The sequence below is a fragment of the Dipodomys spectabilis genome, unplaced genomic scaffold (genome assembly GCF_019054845.1).
Source record: "Dipodomys spectabilis isolate Male_0828 unplaced genomic scaffold, ASM1905484v1 ptg000628l, whole genome shotgun sequence".
In the NCBI taxonomy this organism is placed as follows: Eukaryota; Metazoa; Chordata; class Mammalia; order Rodentia; family Heteromyidae; genus Dipodomys; species Dipodomys spectabilis.
In genome coordinates, this window is record NW_024871305.1 from 2,112,620 (window position 1) to 2,134,879 (window position 22,260).

The window sequence follows — 22,260 nt, forward strand, 5'->3', positions numbered from 1 at the left end:
TTTGAAGCCAGCCGGGGCAGGAAAGTCGGTGGCATGTATCTCCAATTCACCACCAGAAGGCCCGATGTGGAGCTGAGGCTCAGGTGAATTCATGAGATTTATGAGTGAACGAATGGCCTAGCATTGAGCAAAGAAGTGCAGGGACAGCACTCGGGCCCTGAGTTCAAGTCCAACTACTGACAAATGAGGGGGAGGGTAGTTTTTAAGTGGTTGGAGAGTACTGAACAGGGCAACCTTAAAGCTGCTCTCTGTCCAGTGCTCTCTCAGTCTAGGTTAAATCTTCTGGAGATGTTGGGGCTCCGAAGCCTTTCCCTGCTTGGAATAGTCTCGTTCCACAGAGTGAGCCCTGCTGAGACCCGAGGCGGCGTCCGGCGCCCGGCGTCTGGGACCGACTGAGGCCCGGCTGAGGCCTCACACGTCCGGCGTCCGGGCCCGGCTCAGGCCTGGCACAGGCCCGGCTCAGGCCGCACGCGTCCGGCGTCCAGCGTCCAGGCCCGGCTGAGGCCCGGCTCAGGCCGCACGCGTCCGGCGTCCGGGCCCGGCTCAGGCCCGGCTCAGGCCGCACGCGTCCGGCGTCCGGGCCCGGCTGAGGCCCGGCTCAGGCCGCACGCGTCCGGCGTCCAGCGTCCAGGCCCGGCTGAGGCCCGGCTCAGGCCGCACGCGTCCGGCGTCCAGCGTCCAGGCCCGGCTGAGGCCCGGCTCAGGCCGCACGCGTCCGGCGTCCGGGCCCGCCTGAGGCCCGGCTCAGGCCGCACGCGTCCGGCGTCCGGGCCCGCCTGAGGCCCGGCTCAGGCCGCACGCGTCCGGGCCGCGTCCCCCGCGCCGCGTCCGGGGCAGCTCGACACTGGTTCCAGTCAGCCTCCCGGGCTGTTCCACGGAACAGAACGTTCCTGAGGACGGAGTCCGCTTTCCCAGTGTTTAAAAAACACAGCTCGCTAACCGTCCTCACCCGGGTCCGCAGCGGACGCGCCGGTCCGAGCTCTGCGAGGCGAACGCTCCCCAGATAGACCGGACGCGCGCCGAGAGCGCGAGCCGCTCGAGCGTGGGGGCGGGGCGGGCGGCGACGCGCGTGACGTAGACGCAGGGCGGGTTTCCGGCGAGCGCGCGCGGTAGCACGCATGCGCGCCAGGGTTTCGTGGCCGGATCTAGAGCCAGCATGGCGTCTGAACGCAAGACCAAGTTGTCCAAGAACCTGCTGCGCATGAAGGTGCGGGGGTTCTGGGGAGCTGGGCGGGGCGGCAGAGCCCCGGATCTCCCGACCTGTCTGGGGCCGAGGCGGCGGGCAAACTTGGAGCTGTGGAGGGCGTTCGTCCGCTCATTCATTCATAAATCTCGTGAGGCCGCGGCGGGTCGGATAGGAGCTCGCTTACACACGAGCTTGCCCTGGTCGAAGCCGGGGCCCTGAGTGGGGCTTCTGTCAGGAACCGATCCATAAATAGGAGGTAAGAGGAAGGACGGCAGGGTGGCTTCCTAGATTTACCGAGAGAAGAGCGAGCCCAGCAGCCTGCGAGAGGAGACCTGGCAGACAGCAGCGGGGCTAGAGAAGCAGGCAGCGGGCACCCATGGCGAGGGATCTCAGTAAGGGTGGTTTTCCCTTTTTCCGTGTGTGCGTGTGCGCGTGCGTGCCGGTCCTGGGGTTTGAACTCAGGCCCTCGCTCCCTCAGCTTTTTCCCCCAAGGCTAGCACTCTACCCCTTGAGCCACACCTCTGCTTCCGGCTTTTTGCTGGCTAATTGGCGATCAGAGTCTCCTGAGCTTTCCTGCCCCGGCGGGCTTTGAACCATGATCCTCAGATCTCAGTAGCTAGAAAGACAGGCGTGACCCCCCCATCCCCCCAATCTAGTTCACATGATACAAACCCCTGAGATGCTTCCGTTTATTCTGGACAGAGGAAGCAACTGGAACAAGTGGTGCCTAAAGTTACCCAGCTGATAAGGACGGCCTGGCCCTCGGGCTCCCAAGCCCTTGCTCTTAATGACTGCACTACTGCCTGTCGCTGAGCACAACAGCTGGCTGTTGATTAACATGTGATTATGTCCCGTAAACCCATTGAAAATGCAGAGTTATACAGGTGCCTTTGACATACCTAACCTACCAAATATGTAGGAGCAGGGTGCACTGTGTGCCTTAGACGTTGGGTGGCGGTCTGGGAGCTGTGGCTTAGGCTAGATCACCACATAGTATAAAGCATGTGGCTAGCCCAGAAAAGATCAAAATTCAAAGTGCATGGCTTTCTCACCACCATGAAATTGAAAATTTGTTATAAGTTGAGGCCCATATGTACTTAAAGAGAGATGTAACCTCTCATGGTTAGACAGAATTTCCCAGGAAAAGAAGTTAATGTTTTGAAAATTAACGAGTAGACATTCCATGTGCAAGAATCAAATGGAGGGGCTGGGAAGGTGGCTCAGTGGTAGAGCGCTTGCCTTGCATGCATGAGGCCCTGGGTTCGATTCCTCAGCACCACATAAGCCAAAAAAAAAAAAAGCCGAAGTGGCACTGTGGCTCAAGTGGTAGAGCGCTAGCCTTGAGCTGAGGAGCTGAGAGACAGTACCCAGGCCCAGAGTTCAGGCCCCACAACCGGCCCCCCCCCCAAAAAAAAGAAACAAATGGAGTTGAGCTATGATGTAACTAGGGATGAAGAGGATAATTCATATCCAGTTGGTTTTCTATCCTTAACATAAGTATTACATAGATCTATACAGGTATTTATATGCCATTTAAAAAAAATAGGGGGAGGCTGGGAAGGTGGCTCAGTGATAGAGCACTTGCCTTGCATACATGAGGCCCTGGGTCCGATTCCTTAGTACCACATAAGCAGAATAAAAAAGGACGTGGCACTGTGGCTCAAGTGGTAGAGCACTCGCCTTGAGCTGAAGAGCTGAGGGACAGCACCCAAGCCCAGAGTTCAGGCCCCACGACCAGACCCCCCCCCAAAAAAAAATGGGGGGAGGGAGGAGTTGGGAAGGTGGGGAGAGAAGGGATGATAGGGGAAAAACAAAAGAGGAGGTAACAATGCTCAATAGGAAATGTACTCATTATCTCACTCATGTAACTAACCCTCTGTATAGTATTTTTACAATAAAAAATATATTTAAAAAAAGTGACACACCTATAATGCCAGCTACTCAGAAAACTGAAATGTAAGGATTGCATTCTGAAGCTAGCCCAAGCTAACAAATCCCACAAGAAAATGAATGATAAGATGAAGCCTTTGCCTTTAGAACCATCCAAAAAAGAGTAAAGAAAGATGAAACAAGCCTAGATTTGTTTACATTCAGAAGAGCATTCTTTTTAAAACTCTGAACCGGGTGCAGTCTAGGTACCAATACTGCAGGATGATCAAGAGTGCTGACACTGATTTTGTTTTGACAGTTCATGCAAAGGGGACTGGACTCAGAAACAAAGAAACAACTAGAAGAGGAAGAAAAGAAGATCATTAGTGAAGAACACTGGTATTTGGATTTGCCAGAGCTTAAAGAGAAAGAGTAGGTTTATTAGAATTAATATTGATAATGATAAGGCAATCAGAGAAATCATTAGACCCACCACTCTAGTAGCATAAAAAAGCCTGATTAGTTTCTTGCTTTAGGCTTGCAAATAGTTTTCTAAGAACTGTTAAACCAGTAAACTTTCTACGTGGACTTATATTAAGAAGATCAGGTGGACTTATATTAAGAAGATCAGGCCAGGCACTGGTGGCTCATGCCTGAAATCCTAGCTACTCAGGAGGCTGAGGCGGTTCAAAGCCAGCCCAGGCAGGAAAGTGCATGAGACGCTTATCTCCAATAAAGCATCGAAAACCAGAAGTGGCACTGTAGCTCAAGTGGTAGCGTGCTAGCCTTGAGCTGAAGAGCTGAGGGACAGCACTCAGGCCCAGAGTTCAAGCCCCACAACGGACAAAAAAAATAAAAAGATCAGTGTGTACATTAGGCCTCACTGTTTCAGCATACTTGGCAGTTCTGCCAACCATGGTGGTGCACAACCTATACAATCCTGTCACTCAAGAGGCTGAGGCCAGAAGATCACAAGTTTGAGGCCAAGCCTGGACTACATAGTAGGTTCTAAGTTAACCTCCAATATATGGCAAGACCTGGTATACAAAGAAAAAAAAACAAGCATGTGACAAGAATTTAAGTAAAATTATGTATCATAGAGCTCACTAAGGTAAGAAACCATCAGGAAAAACAGACAAATAGCTTCCCAAAGGACTTAGATAAATGGATGAGATGAATTCATCACTATTCAGAGCCATTTCTCAAGTACCAGCTGAGCTGGGAGGTGGACGGGGAAACTGTTTTATCTTGACTTCAGCATTGATTAGCTGGGTGGCTCTTGGACACACTACTTTCTCTTAAGATTCAGTTCCTCGAGTGCAAAAATGGACAGCATGATTGTGAGCAGCTCTTGGGATGGCTATAAGCATTCGTTAAGGGATGTTAAGTGCTTAGCCAGGAACACACTAGAGATTCAATAAATGCTTGCTGGATAAATTGTATTAAAACTAATAGCAGTTTTTAAGAACCAAAAGAGCTCAGTCACAGCCTTTTTCTCTACTCCGTTTTTTTTTGTTGTTTTTTTTTTCAAAAACAGTAAAGCATGAACTTCCTATTTTATTTTCATCGTGAATTTTTGGGTTTTGTCAGGCTTTTTTCTGTATCTCTTGAGATATGACTTAACCTTGGTTTTGTTTACATTAGGTTTAGCAGTTTTCATCTGTTGAACCATGTTTATATAGAGAGAGAGATATACAGTTACTTCACTTAATATAGTTTTTTTTCCAGATGTATCCATTTTGTTGCGGATGATGTAATAACTGTTCTTCCTAATGATAAATAAATTTCCATTGTGTATATTTGCCACATTTTCTTGATCCATTGTTTCATTGAGGGGCCTGTGAGCTGTCAGCAACAGTATTTTACAGGAGTAATTCTGGAGAATGATTTGGGTTTGGGTCTTGGGTCTGGCTACCTCTCCACCCAACTTTTGCCCATATTCCAGTTTTGTTCACCCAGCTTTCCCAGCATTCTCATGGCAGACTCCTCCTCTGCCTAAGTTATTGGTGTTTAGAGCTAAGAGTTCTGATAGTACATGTGAAAGTTGCTCAGACCTCCAGCATTCCCCTGCTACCTAGAATCCCACCCACCCTCCACACCCGCTTTTGGGATATTTAATTAAAAAAAAAAAAAAAAAACTCCATGGTGAGTAAAAGACAAATTGCTTCAAAGGAACCTTTTAGGGTCTAAATTCATATAATCATATCCAGGAGAGGCAGCCCCTGTAGCCGAGCTCTCGTCTTCTGATGCCTTTGCTTGCCAAATTAATCATATTTTATTTCTAACTCTGAATTAGAAACCCTGTATTTTTACTAGAGTCTGCTGATAGTCATCTGATTGGTTTTTCCATTCAGAGTCTTGACTTACTCAGCCATAAGTAGACACACTATTAACACAGGTTTATTATCCTGTTTAGGAGTTTCATAATAGAAGAGCAGAGTTTCTTGTCATGTGAAGATCTTCTCTATGGAAGAATGTCATTCAGAGGATTCAATCCTGAAGTTGAGGTATTAAATATAAATGTTTCAAATGTAAAAATTTTCCACTTAAATTTTTTTCAGCCAGTAATTGACCTTAAATTTCTCCCTCCCAGGTATCATTGCTCCTCATTATATAGAAAATAACAAGTCTTGAAATATTGCCATAGCTATTTAAAGAAATTGCAGGCATTGCAGTCTAGTTTTACAGAAGAATTAAGCAGGTAATTTAATATAGCAGTATACAATCCCTGATAGTGCCACTGAGTTAGAATTGCAACCTGTGCCTTTTATAGGAATGTCAAGATTTTATTCATATGATGCTGTTATGAAAAGTTCTTTTTTGGAATTTATAAATGTATCTTTTCTAATGGAAAATCATTACTTAAAAATTGTATAATTTGACTTGTAAATGAACAGGCTTTTATCCAAGGTTGTAAATAGAATTTTAAGTGAGTCCTTTTTGAAAATCTATTTGAAAAATGAATATTCACCTTGTAACTGAACTGTTTGAATTTCCTGCCTTGGGTTTATAGAAAAGCAGTTCTTTGTTTATCACCTGTTACGTATGTCTCAGATTGATTGGCATTTTAGATAGACATATTTGATTGAAGTCTTTCGTTTTGTGGCTATCGCTTGAGCTAGGGTTTACCACCCTTGGTAGTACAGCCTTTGGGTCTAGCTCATTCTTTGAGACTGGTTGTCCTGAGCAGATAAATGCTCAGGCTGGTCAGCATCCCTGGTCTCCGCCTTTGCCCACTAAAAGCCAATAGTGCACACACAGTCCTTTCATGGCTTTAACAACCAAAATGGTCTCTCGGCATTGCTAACTATCCCCTGGAGGGCACAGCCATCCCTAGCTGGGAACCATTTCTCCAGGAAGCCTCTAGAGAGCTGTAGCTAACTAGGTCTGTCGGGGCATTGTCCTATTCTGATTTGGAGCTGCACTCTGTTAGCACTGTGGTATAAAATATTACAGGGAATACCTTAGACATTTTGACAAACGTTTTCCCTTTAAGTTTGACAGCAGCTTTTTTCAGGAAGCCTTCTCTAACCCTCATGGCTGGCACTGGTGTGTTTTTCAGAAATTAATGCTTCAGATGAATGCAAAGAACAAAGCAGATGAGGAAGAGGAAGAGGAAACAGTCGAGCTTGATGTGTCCGATGAAGAAATGGCCAGAAGGTAAGTGTTGCTTTGGTTCTGCTTTATAACGTGGTATGGCAGCCGTTGGCTCTCCTCTCTTCTTCCCTGACCCACTGTTTACTAAAGCATTAAAACCAGTGCCCAGCGGGAATGAAACTAAGGTCTGCTTTCAATGGTCTCAGCTGCCAGCCTGCCTAGACATGCAAGCAGACCTTAAGGTCTGATGGCTCTTTTATTGGCCAGTCCTGGGGCTTGAACTCTGGGCCTGGGCACTATCCCTCAGCTCTTCACCCCAAGGTGAGTGCTCTACCACAGCTCCATTTCCAGTTTTTTTGGTGGCTAATTGGAGATAAGAGTTTCACAGACTTTACTGCCCAGGCTGGCTTTGAACCACGATCTGAGGGCTCTTGTTTAGAGCTTCATCCACACGCTCCAAAAGGAACTTGTCAGTTTAAGCAAGAAAAGGCAAAAACAAAACCAGCAAAAAAAAATTTAATCATCCTAGCAAATTTCATAAATGTTTAGATCAAATGGTTTCTTTCAAACTATTTTTATATTTCTTATTTTTGTTGCATTTGGTTTGATATTCCTGACAAGACCTGATTCCTACTTTTTGGGTTGAAATTAAACTTGGGCTGTTTCTCATCTTTACAGATATGAAACATTGGTGGGGACAATTGGAAAAAAATTTGCTAAGAAGCGGGATCGTGCCAATTTTGAAGAAGATGAAAATGGAAACATAAAACCAAGAAAAGCAAAGAAGATGTTCTTAAAGCCCCAAGACTAAACTAAATGCTTTAAAGTAGGGTCCCGGGATGCTGTAGAAGCAGCATATTTTGGAACTCAACCAATAGTCTATAGTTCATATTGTAATGTGTTTATTTGTAAAGAAATGTATAATTTCTGAGACATGCTGTTTTTGAAACAGATGTGTGATGGGTGTTATACATCCTTTCCTAGTGGTTTTCATCAGCAGTGAAATTTCAGCCCTTGATCTTTAAGTGTACATACATACAAAACATTGCTTTCCTAAAGATTTTTTACCTTTTTATATATATGTATAGTTCTTCTGTCACTATCTCAGATTGACTCATATAATTGAAAGTAAAGTTTACATTTTACTCTTAAATTAATAATCATGTCAAGCCAGTTCATATATCCATTTGGGAACCAGATGTCATGAGAATTTGTTATATGTAAATTTATATAATAAACATGCCTCCTCTCCAATTTGACGTATGTGCATGGTGTCAGGTTATCGTGCAGTCACAGCAGCATTTTTTTGTTCCTGTGAAGCATGTAATGTCTTTAAATATTCTGGGCTTGGAAGTTTGCTCATTGGTAGAGCGCTTGCCTTGCATGCATGAGGCCCTGGCTTCGATTCCTCAGCACCACATAAGCAGAAAAAAAAAAGCTGGAAGTGACATTGTGGCTCAAGTGGTAGAGTGCTAGCCTTGAGCTGAAGAACTGAGGGACAGCACCCAGGCCCAGAGTTCAGGCCCCACAACCGAACCAAACAAAAAATAAATAAATATGTAATAACCATTTTTTTTCAGGTACTTTTTCATTTTTCTCATACTTGCAAATAATAATTTAAGTCGAATTCGGTAACATAACTTTTATGCAAATAGTAACTTGTAAAAACCAGCCATCAATTTGTAATATGTATCTAGAATTATCTATTAGGTTGAGCCATAAAATATTTCCCTTTTTGGGTCAAAAGCAGTGGTCACTTTCTTGTGGTAACAGGCTGATAGAACGTAGCATCAACTAGATGATCATCCACTTTTAACTCTAAATGCCAAGTTCAGAAACATATGAAATAGTATGCATGTCTGGCTGGCAATACCTATTTAGTACTTCTGAGAATTAACCAATTTCATTTTGTCCATATGTTTTCTCTCCTTGAATCTGTAGATTTGGGTGGCTCTGTGACTCAGCTTTCCACAAGTTATGGAAAATGTGAATTTTAAGAATCTGGCTGTTTCATTGCAAGGATGACAACCACACTTTCCTTTCTCTCCCTCTTGGAGAAAGGCAGCTGGAAGTTCGCCATACCTCCTAGTACCACAATCCATGAGTCCTTGGACTTACTCCTGGTTGTCCCCAATCACCCAGGAGCAGTGGGTATAGCAGGACGGTGGAATGGTCTGTTGAAGACTCCGGGCGCAGGGCAGAGTACAGCACTCCACCTGATGAAATCAAACTGGGGCTTTGAATTAGGGATCTCTGCCTGGGGCTGGGGCTCAGTCAGGATGCGTGGTCTGGAGTCAAGCAGTGGTAGAGGGAGCGCCTCTTACTGTGAATGGTGGTTTGCTCGTCTCCATTGACAGATGCGAGGAAGTGGTGTGCCACCACAAGACACGGGTTCCGCTGAGGCGGAAACAGGCCATCTTATTTTAGCACTAGACCAACAAGCCAAGGAGTTTATTTACTTGGTGATGTAAGTAATTCTGACAGCCAAGGGGGGGTGTGCTGTTGCTACAATACCTTGAACACAGGAGACTAAACAGAATTTTAGCACTTCCATCCATAACAAATAACAGATTTTTAATGGAAAACAGTCACCTCAAAGGGGCGCAGTGTAGGCCCTTAGGCAGTGAAGTTCTGGGGTGCTCTACCAGATGTAAACCGGGAGGAGCTGAGAGAAGAGGAAACATGGACTGTGGAAGGGGTGGGGGTGGGAAAGCGGAATTTATTAAGCCTGTGAATGACCAGAAACAAGTTTCTGTAGCAATTTTATGTTTTTAGGAATCAACTCTTTTTTTATTTGTCAATGTTCAGGTAGGTTCCAGGGCCAAATTCAGTTGTGATTAAGTCAAGAAATGACTCGTATCACCTTTCCAGAAATTGATAGGACGTCTGTTGGAACTTCATGTCTCTTTTTGGAAAGGGTGAGGGTATCTTTTTTGCAGAAAGAACATTTGCAATTAACTAAAGAGATGATTCTCTTGTTAGGAGTTATCTTCGTAATCACTTTGTATATGGATACTGAATGGTCTGAGGGCTGGGCTTTAACAGATACTAAGCCATTCCTTCTCATGGTCTAACCTCACCCTCTACATTCTTAGGTATGGAGCAGGGAGATGTCTGTGCTAGGACTCAGGGTTTCAGAATCTGAGGGTGTTCAAGTGCCCTACAGGCAAGGGCCTGATCCTTGTATATCACCTTTGCACTTCCTGTACTGTAAATCATCTCTGGATTACTTAGGCTGGCAAACATAAACTTGATATGCACTGTTACATTGTTTAGAAATTAATGACAGTAATAAGTCAGCACGTTCAGGACAGATGCTCTTTGTGAATCTTTTTGACGGAGAACCACAGTTACAGCAGGGATCCAGCAGTATTCAGTTTTTAGTGATGGTCTGAGACAAAGCCAACTTCATTTCTCCTGTGTCAGCTGGGTCCTCTCAGATCTGCCAATAGAGAGGCCCAAAGAGAGGTGGCAAGGCTAGAGACAGGACTTTGTGCTTTATGCCTGTTTCCTCTTTGCTTCCTACCATAATGGTACTTCAGCCCTGCAAAGGCTAGTCTTCATTCCAAGGGTGACTATTAATACCAGCTTACAGCAACCCCAACACTTGGTAATACAGCCCCATAACAGCCCCTCAGAGATATCACCAGCACCTAGTTTCCATTCCCCAAGCATCTGTCCAGTGTCTTGATGCACAGTCTCCTCCACTCCTATGCACTAAGACTCCACCGCTTCCCTACAGGTGGCAGCTTTTGGCTAGTTTCTTTCTGTCCTCTTTTGCCTTTTTAGTTCTTTAGCACCCAACAATTCCTTCTATTGAATTTCTCTGTGAAAGAATAATGGGAAGCTAAAACAATGCCAAGGTGCTCTGTTGATTAAGCTGAAATTGCTTGAGGAACTGATACTTCAGAAAGGGCCATTTTAGCTGTCTTTTCTACATGCAGCCAGCCCTGAACATCCTTTTTTGACAAAGTAGGAGGGAAGGTCATTCACATACCAAGGCTGGAAAATAACCTTGACTATCAGAGAGTGGTAATTAGGACTATCGTGAGCATTAATAAACCAAAGTAAGCCTCATCTTTCACAAGCTTTTTCCCTCCACATTAATCTCTGAATAACATCCTTAGAATTTATTACCAAGCCACATCTTCAAATGTATTGCCTTTGTCTAACAGATGTATTACATCATGCTCTAGTCATTTCTTCACACTTCACTCATGGGAACTGCTCTGGTACATGTAAAATTAATTGAACTATCTGACTAAATTTTGACCGATAGAGACTTCTTCTAAAGTATTACCTGTGAGATTATGGGCTTGGTGGACTCAATTGTATAACTGTTGACATGGCACCCAACTTCAGCTTCCTGGAAGTTGCCTTGTGTAACACTTCTAGAAAATTCTGCACCAACACATTAATGCTTATTGGCTGGATTTTCAGGTTATCAAGTCTGTTCCATAGTTGTCAGGATACTATCCTGTGAGAAGGGGACTGTAGCTTATGTTTTGTTCATTTGCTCCTGACCTATGTTAAACTTGTTGGTAAATGAGTTTTATTTTTCTTTTGGTCCAGGGTTGTACTTAACTTCCAACTGCTAGGATTATTGGTGTCTGTCATAATGCCTTACATAAATATTTCTTTTGTGAATGAATAAACAAAGGAATAGCAATTCGGATGGTACGGAACCCGGTTGGCCCTTGGATCCTATTTAAACTGCAGTGTTGTGCAAATAAACAAAGACCAAATGAGAAAAGCAGAAGCTATTTATTTCTGAGCTTGCTATAGCAAAGGAGTCAGCCATGGGCACTTATGTTTTGGCAAAATCACAAAGGCAGGCAGAGGAATGAGAAAGCTTTTTAATTGGCAGAAACAAGAGCACAGGTGTGGTCTGACTAGAGGATGTTGGCATGAGAGACCTGAAAGTAGGTTAATTACCAGCAATGAGAAGTGGACACTGAATGGCTAATTAGAAGTGCATTGTTGGCTTTCTTTGGCTCATCCTAACTGGGAAGCAAAGATTCAAGAAGTTCGTCAGTGATATCCTGTCCAGAGGGACTCTTTAGCTTCCAGGATTGTCACTACATATAGAGTTATCTAGTTTCCTTCCTGTCTTAAAAAAACAAGAGTCCTTGGACTTGGCCCATACAGAGTTGCAGGGTTCTCTTTAAGGTATACATATCTGGATGCGTCTATTGCTACTATCTCTTTGATCAGCATTGTCTGAATGTGATATCCTATATCGCTGCAAAACTGCTTCAGGATCAAACAGGAACAATCTGGCAAGTGCTAGCACGATGTATATCCCGGTGACTTCCTTCCCTTCTCTCCTCTCCCAGTTATGGTAGGGTCTCATCCTCACAACTCATCTCTGACCTCTGCCTTGATTATTGTCATATGATGGTTGTCTCAACATACATAATGCCTGTGTAACCCTTGAACCTGACACATCTCAGCGTCTTATTGAGAGAACAAAATGGAGTCAAAAATGGAGAACAGAGTAGAAATATGTCTAGTTTCTACCATTTACCATTGACCTGAATCTGAAGTCCATGAGAACAGAAACTCTGGTAGCACACAGCATTCATCCTAATTACTTGTGAGATGGAGATGGAAGGATCATGGGTCAAAACTAGACAGTAAAAAACATGAGAACTTCTCTGAAAAATCAACTAAAGCAAAAATGGAGGCAAGTGGCAAAGTATACCTGCTTAGCAATGCAAGGCCTTGAGCTCAGTCCCCAGAGTCAGAAAAACAAAAATAACTACAACCTAAAAAAACCAAAACCCTATAAAAATAACTAGAAACCCTGCGAATCCCACCATCTCCAGTAACTTGTGTGATAAGATTTGAAGGAAAGAAAACGTTAGTCAGGACCAATAAGCAATATGAGATCAACTATAGTGTGGATATTGATACAGAGAATTTCAAGGGAAGAAAATCACAGCATTTTAAATTGCAGGCTGGCTCATCCTTATACAAGACAGCAAGGGCGGCAATGTTGAATTTGTAATTGTTCAGCACCTGATGGCTTCCATCCCCTTGATTCTGGGAGAGTTGGTGTCCGGATTTTCGGAAATCACAATCCCCAGTGGCCATATGTACAAGTCTGAGGTCACTTCTGTCACCTCTAGCAAAAAGCAGCTGACAACCTCCAGCAGGAATTAAACAGAAAACCACCAGGTCAGTCTCACTGGGAAAAGAAAGCAATCTTCTGGCCTCATATGGAGGCAGAAACACCTGGAATGTTAAGATGGGGACTTGGGCGGGGGGGGGGGGGGGGGGGGGGTTGAAAATACCCTCCAGCACCACCCCGTGGATTGGCAGCCAATCATTTTCAAACCAGAAAGTGATATTGCCAATGTTTTTGCCTAGGAGCAACAGAGAAAAGCTAAAAGATGCCTGAAGTCTCCCTGAGCTGATCTCTCCCGGGGAGAGATAACATATCCCTCAAGAAAACCACCAAATAGAAGCCACTAATTTTAACCATGGGAGGAAGTAATAATTATGAAGCTAGAAAAAGCTATCTCTTGAATATGAATTATACACGTCGGAAGCTTATTGGTTTTAATACTTAAAGCAGTAGAATTATTGCTGCCTTTCTCCAAAAATTCTAACTCACATTAAATCAACTCAGTATAAAATCCTGAATATAAACTAACTCGTTCTTCATTTTCCTTGATGAAGAATAAATACTTTCATTCTTTAAAAAAAAAAAAAAAGTGAAGAAGGAGGAGGAAGAATAGGCTTTTTTTTCCTCCACTGAATTTCTCTGAGAAAAGATGCCAAGAACTATATTGGCTTCAAGTTGAAGGCTTTAACAATGTCAGGACCCTTGGAAAATGTCAGGACCAAAAAAAAAAAAGGCCCTTTTGGTCTTTTTTTAATCTGGCTGACCGGTCAACTAAGAGATTTATTGCTATTGAGATTAATTTACATGTAATAAGAAAACATCCTTTTTAAGATTGCTGAGTCCTATTTAAATACCAGGCTCACCAGATACTTAAAGATTTAAAAAAAAAAAAAAAAGCTGTGGAACCTTTGGCCTGGGCACAGCATTCTAGAAGATCCTAAAAGCTGACTTCTTTTCAGACCAGCCCTCAATAAAGTGTTGACTACAGCTGGTATTGAAAGTCCCATCACCAACCACTCCACTGGGACAATCCTGAGGTATGCTGAGCACTATTTTGTAGAATTTCCCAGGAATGAGTTGTGGTCATTTTTGGTACTGATGTGCTTAATTAGGTCACTGCTTTCCCTTATTTCTCCCCAAGATTTTTCTTTTTTTTTTTTGGTCCGGTCATGGGGCCTGAACTCTGGGCCTGAGCGCCGTCCCTCAGCTCTTCAGCTCAAGGCTAGCGCTCTACCACTTGAGCCACAGTGCCACTTCTGGCTTTTTTCTTTTTGCTTATATGGTTCTGAGGAATCGAACCCAGGGCCTCAGGCATGCAAGGCAAGCGCTCTACCACTGAGCCAACTTCCCAGCCCCTCCCCAAGATTTTTCTGCATGCACAAAAGAAACACTGGCACTTGGTCCTTGATCTGAGGGGTAACAAAAATTAAAACAGCAACTCTGAGCCAAACCATTGAATAATTGTTTGCAAAAAAATTTAAGGATAGTGAAACATAGATTGATAATTAGATAAAAGCACATATAGATATGCCAGTGGGTGAATGGATGGATGGCTGGAAAGTATATGGATGATGTTTACTACATGAAATCAGGTGCCAATGGCTCATGCCAGTAATCCTAGCTACTCAGGAGGCTGAGATCTGAGGATCACAGTTCAAAGCCAGCCCAGGCAGGAAAGGCTGTGATATTCTTATCTCCAATAAACCACTCAGAAAACTGGAAATGGCGCTTTGGCTCAAGTGGTAGAGCACCTTGAGCTGAAGAGCTGAGGGACAGCGCCCAGGCCCAGAATTCAATCCCCAGGACTGACCAAAAAAAAATTGTCTACTCACAAGCATCTTATCACAGCATTCCTACTCTTCTCTAATATTTTGAATCAAATACAGATGTCATACAATGTCATTGATTTTTCCAGCTAATAAATCCCATATCTTTTATAGTTTAAATCAAATTTGCAACAAGTTCTGTACATTGTTACTAGTTGATATGTCTTTCAAAAAATTTTTAGTCCATAGTTCCCTACTCTCTCTCTCCCCCCCAATAATCTCTTTCAATCCATTTCTTAAATAATTAGCTTGCATGTTTTAATTCAACAAAAAGTTGATCAGATATAATGCAAATGATTGTTTACTTCATATGAGTCATACAATTTATAATCCAGGGTTAAGCCAGTGCTTTGATGCGATTTTTCTTATCATCTGCAGGCTAATATTGTGGGGGTTTTGTAGTTTATTTATATTGTGAAAGCTTTTTTTAAAGTGCCTGGGGATGGTGGAAACAGACATATGTATATGAAAGTGAAATCAGGGGGCTGGGGAAGAAAATGAGGAAGCCAGCAGAAAATGCCAAATTACTTTATAAATCTGGAAACTCTTGTCACTTCTCTGCTTAAAATGTTTCCATGGGTTTCCACCACACTGGGAATGAACTCCAAACTCCTGGGCCCAGCCTGGTGTGAACTAGATCACACTATGAGCTCTCCCCCTCCATCTCCACAATCACACAGCCTCTCCAAACCCCGTACTGCAACAGGGTTTGTGCACTTGCTGTTCTGTCTGGCTCTAACCACTCGGCTGCTCACAATGAAGGTAGGAACGCATGCAGAATTTCCAAGTTTAAAAATAGCACAATCTGGGGCTGGGAAGGTGGCTCAGTGGTAGAGTGCTTGCCTTGCATACATGAGGCCCTGGGTTCGATTCCTCAGCACCACATAAGCAAAAAGAAAAAAGCCAGAAGTGGCGCTGTGGCTCAAGTGGTAGAGTGCTAGCCTTGAGCTGAAATGCTGAGGGACAGCACCCAGGCCCAGAGTTCAGGCCCCACGACTGGACCCAAAAAAAAAAAAAAAAAAATAGCATAATCTGAAAGCAGCACAAAAAATGTTCCCATCATCCCTGGGGGAGCTTAGCCATGGTAGTAAGCAGAAATCAAAATGTGTGGGCCATATGAAGATCCAAACAAGAGAAACTCATCATGAGATGGACCTTGAAGTTACGTTTAGAAGAATCGCTCTTGGTGATTGGCCATTTGGATACAGAGAATTCTAGGATGACATTCTGTTTCCACAAACAAAAAAACCAAGGACTGTTCCTCTTCACCAACCCTCCCTGAAAGTAGTGGTCTTAGAAATGAGTAAGCTTAGAAAAATAAGGACAGTTATATCATGCAAGAAATGGCCACAAGGTCAGGAATTGATAAATATTGGTTGGAAAATCTAAATGCATATTGACCATAAGTTGCATAATTATTTGGAAAATATATATTTCAGTTGTAAATAGTGTAATGATCTGGTTTTCAAAATAATTTTAGGAAGAAAAAATCACCTGGAAGATGGAAGGAGAATATTGGGGGGAAAATGAATCATGTCAAGGTCCTCATCTTATTCAAGAGAAAACTAGAAATTCAAATTTATGTTGATATCATTTTTAAATATAGCATTAAGTGTACATATTAAAATTTTGAGTAATCACCAGAGGTATTGAAAAACAGAGTGTATCAAAATTAGATATTTAAAGAAAACTTAACCTATCCAATAAAAGAAAAAAAAAATCTAGCTCAATGGAAGAGCACCTGAATAGCTTTTGCAAGGCCCTGGTTTGATCCTGGACACCACACATAAACACACGCACACACAGATAGCAGTAATGTAGGACACACAAGTTCATCAGTAGAAGAGAGTACAGAAATAGACCCCTATCTACATAATCAGTAGTTTTTCATGTAGAAATAGCACAAAGAAGAAAATACCTTGGTAAGAAATGATCAGAAGAAACTAGATTATCTTTAAGGAAAATGATCCCTGACCTCTATTCACGCCCATTTTTTGTTAGCACGTGTTAATTGCACAAAGTGGTTCTGTTTTGATGTTCTCATACCTGCATATGATACACTTTCATTCCATCACTTCTGTTACTTTTGTTGCATATTTTTTCAGAAGTCATTAAAAAGCATCCCACCTGCTCTACAACCAACGTCCAACCCCCAGAGAGTCTCTTTTGCTTGCTGAACCCCTTCTCTCTGTGTTTGCTCCCATCTCTCCCACCCTACCCCCATTGGTTCCTCCATCCATTCCCCCCTCACGTTCCTCCACTAGAGATGCTTCATCCAGCTGCCTCCTACAAAACCATGAGCAGAAACCAGCTGCCAGTGGCTCACGCCTGTGATTCTAGCTACTCAAGAGGCTGAGATCTGAGGATCATGGTTCAAAACCAGCCTGTGAGGTTCTTATCTCCAATTAACCACTCAAAAACTGGAAGTGGAGCTGTGGCTCAAAGTGCTAGAACTCTAGTCTTGAGAAGAAGAGGTCTGGGACAGCGCCCAGGCCCCACAGCTGACAAAACAAAAACACAAACATGAGCAGGGCAAGAAGCAACAACAACTGCTCCTGGTCTGGACTGAGATCCCAAGCTTACCCAGCCTTTGGTACTGGGATGACAGAAAGGGGTGTCCCTCAGATTCCTGGTTTCTATACAAAGTCACCAGAACTTGAGATTGGCTTTGAAGAGAAAAAATTTAAAAAGCTCAAGGAGTCTCACAAAAAGGAGAGTTTCACAGGGGGAACATTTAACAAGGATTTTAGTCTAATGAATAACAGGATAAAGTAGACAGCGGTATAGGAAGAGAAAAGAAAAAGGGCTGTAGCTCAAAGTGTATGAGGAAGAGTTCAAAAAATGTGGCCTTTCTGCGCATTTTATTCTCTTAGAGCTAAGGAAATAGAGGTAATCATCAATCAGATAGTAGGTGACCAGGATGGAGTATCGCTCATTATTATAGAATATAAACCTGCCCCAAGCCCAGCTCAATAAATGAGCTGTTAGGGCTTCCATTTGCCCAATATGTCCTCTACCCATTGAGCAAGTCTTTCAACTTCTCAGCATGCCAAAGCAGAAGGGCAACACAGATAGCTCCTTTATGGCCCGGTTCTTGTAACTTAACATCGAAAAGGAGGCTCTGGTTTATAAAAAGTTTTCTTCCTGGTCCTACTTTCTGAGTCTGGCCCCTTTAATATTCTTTTTGTTTCCTTGTCATCTGATCTTTTCTGCTGCACCTGCTGGGTGTTGTTTGGGTGCCTGATGAATTCCTGCACTGGATCCAAAACTTTTCCTAGAGCAGACAGCCTGACCAGAGAGAGAGAATTAAAGCTAGACAATCACTTTTTTCCCCTGCCATCACTGTTTGCTCCTCTGCTAATCCTAACTTGCTAACACAGGCCCTGCAGGTGAAGTCCAAGGAATGTATGACAGAAACTATCCCAGAACATAACAGTGTTCATCTAGATGGACATGCAAGGCTGTACGGGTTGTACACTTCACAAAATACCATGCTAAAAGAAAAAGGGCCTGAAATCCAGTCTGTGCTCTTCTTACCAAGCTAGAACATCTTCAGAAGTGTGTGGATCTCTATTACTGATTCATGAAAGCCATCAATTGAGGCCAACATCTACCTTGAAACTTATACTGGCAAAAACAAGAAAGGACTCTGGCATTGGCTGGATTTAGAAGCCTACGATGATCAGGGCACAATATTCCTGCTTTACAGGACTCTCCGAGTAGAAATGAAAAAAGTCAGAAGAAAGGCACGAGCCAGTTTTTCAATGAGGCTCGTTACCTGATATTCTGTGAACTAAAACGATGTGAGATTAGGCACGGCCTCCTCCCATTAGGCGCCATCCGTCACTCAGCATTAGCCAGAGTTGCCTCACTTTCTGTTGGGCCTCTGTGCCTGGTCAGGTCTGTGTTCAGGTGTGTCACAGTCAATTACCAGAGGAACTCGATCCTGCAACTCATTAACTGCAGGCCTGAATACAGTCTCCTCCTCGTGGGCCAGGGCCCGTGGACATGGTGCTGAGATTCTACGTGGGAGCTGACTGCACAAGCGGGATAAAGAGAACTGTGTGTCCTGTGGAGGTATCAGGTTTGGATTGCAGTCCCTTCGTTGTTCAGAAAGACCTGTTATCCTTTCTACCCTTCCGGGGCGACTTGTCAAGGATTTCATCCTTTTCTGGCTTCTTTCCAGTAGTACCAATGGTGGTTAGGTTCGTGGGTGGGGTATACACCAAAGAACCAGTTTTCCCCATCTTTGTTCCAGTGGGGAACAGCTAAGATCAGGAGCCTCTGGGGTTCAGGTGTAGAGAGGTCCCAGGGAACTCAGCTTAACAGCACTGATCATACCTTTAATTAAATAACTATAATTGCTGCTTATTTCTGTGCTCCGTGTCATGTCAACTTGAAAGGAGAGCTGGAATGCACTGTGTGTGTGTTCCCAGATGTGCCCCTAGCATCTGACAACATGTCCCACACGTAAGTCAGAGTTAAGAAACAAGGCAATGCCGGGGGGTGAGAGATGAAGAGATAAACCTGTTGTTGAAACATGATTTCCTCCTGCTTCTAGACCAGGTGGGCAGAGGGGACAGCCAGGACTTGGCCTAGTATTCACTTTCCAGATCAGATTAGAGAAGGTGGCACAGCTAGGCATCTCAGGGCAGATGGGGTGCATGGGGTATATAACAGGACATATATAATGAGATTACAAAATGCCTCCTGCCTTAGAGTCTACTTTGTCTGGTATGGGTGCAGCTACATACACCGATAGCATTGCTCAGCTTTCTGCTTCTGTATCAAAATACCTGAAATGATGAGCTACAGAACACAGAGCTTTGTTTCAATTCATTGTCATGGAGCTAACCAGTTTGTAATCTGTTGGCCCTGCTGCTTTGGGTCTGTAGTGTACAATATATGATGGGAAGGCATACCAGGACAAAACCACTCATCTTATGGCCAGAAAATAAGGTAACAAAGCCCTTAACACATGAGTCATTGGGGGAATATTCAAAATCCAAACCTTAGCACCAACCTTTTCTTTTGTTTAGTGCTTGCAGGTTATATTGGTTTTGAGGTTTATTTGGGGTTGTTTCTTTCATCTCTATTACTTTCCATCTTGGGATTTTTCTCATGAATAATCTCTTGTTTCTACTGTCTTGCTAGACAAGAACTCTCAAGGGTCTGAAAGAGTAGGATTGTCCTTTAGATCATGTGGGGGAATTCATTCCAGAACCCCACATGGACATCAAGCTCACAGATGCTCAAATCCCCTTTGTCATATTACACAGTATTTCTGTGCATCTTCTCATATACTTTACTTTTTATTTTCTTTATTGATCTTGTGATGGTAGGAATCCAGGGATTTGAACATGCTACCTCCAACCCTGGCTATATTTTATTTTTTTCCTTTTTTTTTCTTTTTCTTTTCTAGGGCTGAGGACCGAACCCAGGGCCTTGCACGCGCCAGGTGGGCACCCTTCCGCTGGGCTAAACTCCCAGGCCCCCTTGCTATATTTTAGAACAGGGTTTCTCTTTGTAGTTTGCTATATAGAAGCTGAACTTGAGCTCACCGTATAACCCAGGCTGGCCGCAAATTTCCAGTCTTCCTGCCTCTCTCTCCTGAATGCTAGGATTACAGGACTGCACCACTATGCTCAGCTCTCACAAATACTTTAAATCATCTCTGAATGACTCATGATATATAAAACCATGGAAATGGTTGTGCTGTATTGTCTAGAGAATGACAAGACAAAAAAATCTGTACATATTCAACACAGAAGAAATTTCCCCCCAGATATCTTCAGTGTTCAAGTGATTAAATCCCGATAGGTGGCACTCACAGGTACAGAAGGCATTGAATATTTTTATCCATCTACTATATGGTGAGCTCTGGGAAGGCAGAGGTGTCTCCTTTGTTCTAGGCCCCCTTTCCTGCTTCTTGCTGAATGCTGTCACAACCTGATTTAACTAAGTGGAGTTGTTTCCCAGCCCTTAAAAAGGTAGGAATTACACACTCAATTACAATAGAGCAGAAGTCATGGTGCCCACCCCTTCCCCCACTCCCCTGCAAGAGACAGAGACAGGGCAAGATGTTCCAAGTTCCCTTTCCTGCACAGGGTCACATGTTTCCCGGTCAGTCTCCAGCCTCTGCTTCCTTGTATGTCTGTGCTGACAAGGGGAATGTTCTGTCCCCTTTTATCATTTCACTGAGGGCAGGAATGAAAGATCCGTGATGACACTGAATTACTGTTCTTTTGCCTCATTTGATACACTAATGAGTCGACGTTTTCCCAATTTTTCAAAGAAATATAAGTGTCAAGCGTAATTTTCAAGCAGGAGATTTTGACAACTTCAAACGCTTACAGAACTATAAGAAAGAACATGTCAATGAAGGAGCTCACATTTGTCCTTCTCTAAACTTCTCTTCCACCCAAAAGATGGTGAGATCAGGATACTGGGTCTAACTGGAGCCATCTTGGCTATGTGGTGGATGATAGAGAATTGGGTTTAACTGGTACCATCTTGCCTTCATGGTGGAGGAAGGTGAAGTCTCGCCTCCCATGTGATGGATATGCCTGAATTCCTAGGGGCAAGGGCAGAGAACTGGACAATAGGTTACTGGACCGGCCAGTCTTGGGTTATGAACTCTCAGGCTCCCTGTGACCTTGCCCCCTGACCTGACCCTAGTTAGGCCCAGACCAGCTCAGGCCCCATTAGGCCATGCCTCATGTCTCCTGGCCCTCCTCCCTTCACCATGCTACCCCACTTCAGCTCCCTGTTGAAGTTGATCTGGCTTGTTGGCATTGTTTTTCTGCTCTTTCTTTCTTCTTTTACTCTTGTGGCTCTGAAGGGGCTGCAAGTCTTTAGGACAGGAATCCACCTGCAGTTCACCAGCTTTCTAATAAAGACTCCCCATTTGACCTCTCAAAATGTGGCTTCTCTCTTTCTCACAACTGGGTTCCCATACAACAATGGAGGATATCTGTTATAGAAAGGGATGCATAGACAGTGTCTCCCCAAAGGACCAAGAAACAAGAAACCCAACTACCATTTGTGGAAGGCTTCTACCTCCTCTCTTCATGTCACTCAATCATTAGTCCAAGCCTATGACACCTATATTTGTTCACATACCTGAGTCTTAGAGGCCAACAAAAGTGGAAGAGGCAGGGCTTAGACCCATGCCTTCCATAGTAGAAGGAAAAGCATTGATTTCCATCAAGAAAGAGCTTATGCTGGGTCTGGGTAATGCCATCTTGTCCTCACCGCCATCTTGGCATCTTAAAAGATGATGGAAACTTTCTGAGAATTCTAGAGGTGATAAGGTCATTCTTTGAATTGCAGGTGTGTCATGGGTTATGTAGCACCAAGAAAGTTTTGCCCTTGTTTGTCCTTGATTGTTCCCCCTAGATAATTGGCTTTGATTTCCTCTGATTGCTCCCCCTAGATAGCTGGCTTTGCTTCTGTAAAACATGCTTTGCTAGTCCCCATACCATGTGGCATCTGCCTCGATGTGGTTTTTGCCTTTATCAGCTTTGTGCTAGCTACATTCAGGACTGCAAATTTTTGGGGACATCAGACTACAATGTTGGCATTGTAATAAAGACTCCCAATTCGATCTCTCATAGTGTCTTCTCTGTATCCCGCGGATTGAACTTCTATAT

General features: G+C 43.8%; 1 protein-coding gene across 1 annotated transcript; it reads left to right on the forward strand.

Annotated features, from left to right (window-relative positions):
- The first annotated feature begins 1,101 nt into the window (after positions 1 to 1,101).
- Positions 1,102 to 7,911, forward strand: Mphosph6 (M-phase phosphoprotein 6). The gene is made up of 5 exons (XM_042671480.1): positions 1,102 to 1,207; positions 3,375 to 3,487; positions 5,472 to 5,562; positions 6,618 to 6,715; positions 7,331 to 7,911. Exons 1-5 carry the CDS (start codon positions 1,157 to 1,159, stop codon positions 7,461 to 7,463), a joined length of 486 nt encoding a protein of 161 aa, XP_042527414.1. The 5' UTR covers positions 1,102 to 1,156; the 3' UTR covers positions 7,464 to 7,911.
- Positions 7,912 to 22,260: the final 14,349 nt, after the last annotated feature.

Excerpts from the sequence above, each read along its gene's own strand:
- Mphosph6 (XM_042671480.1), top strand. The coding sequence starts at position 1,157 with ATGGCGTCTGAACGCAAGACCAAGTTGTCCAAGAACCTGCTGCGCATG. Across the intron at positions 3,488-5,471 it reads CCAGAGCTTAAAGAGAAAGA|GAGTTTCATAATAGAAGAGC; the intron begins GTAGGTTTATTA and ends TATCCTGTTTAG. Across the intron at positions 6,716-7,330 it reads GATGAAGAAATGGCCAGAAG|ATATGAAACATTGGTGGGGA; the intron begins GTAAGTGTTGCT and ends TCATCTTTACAG.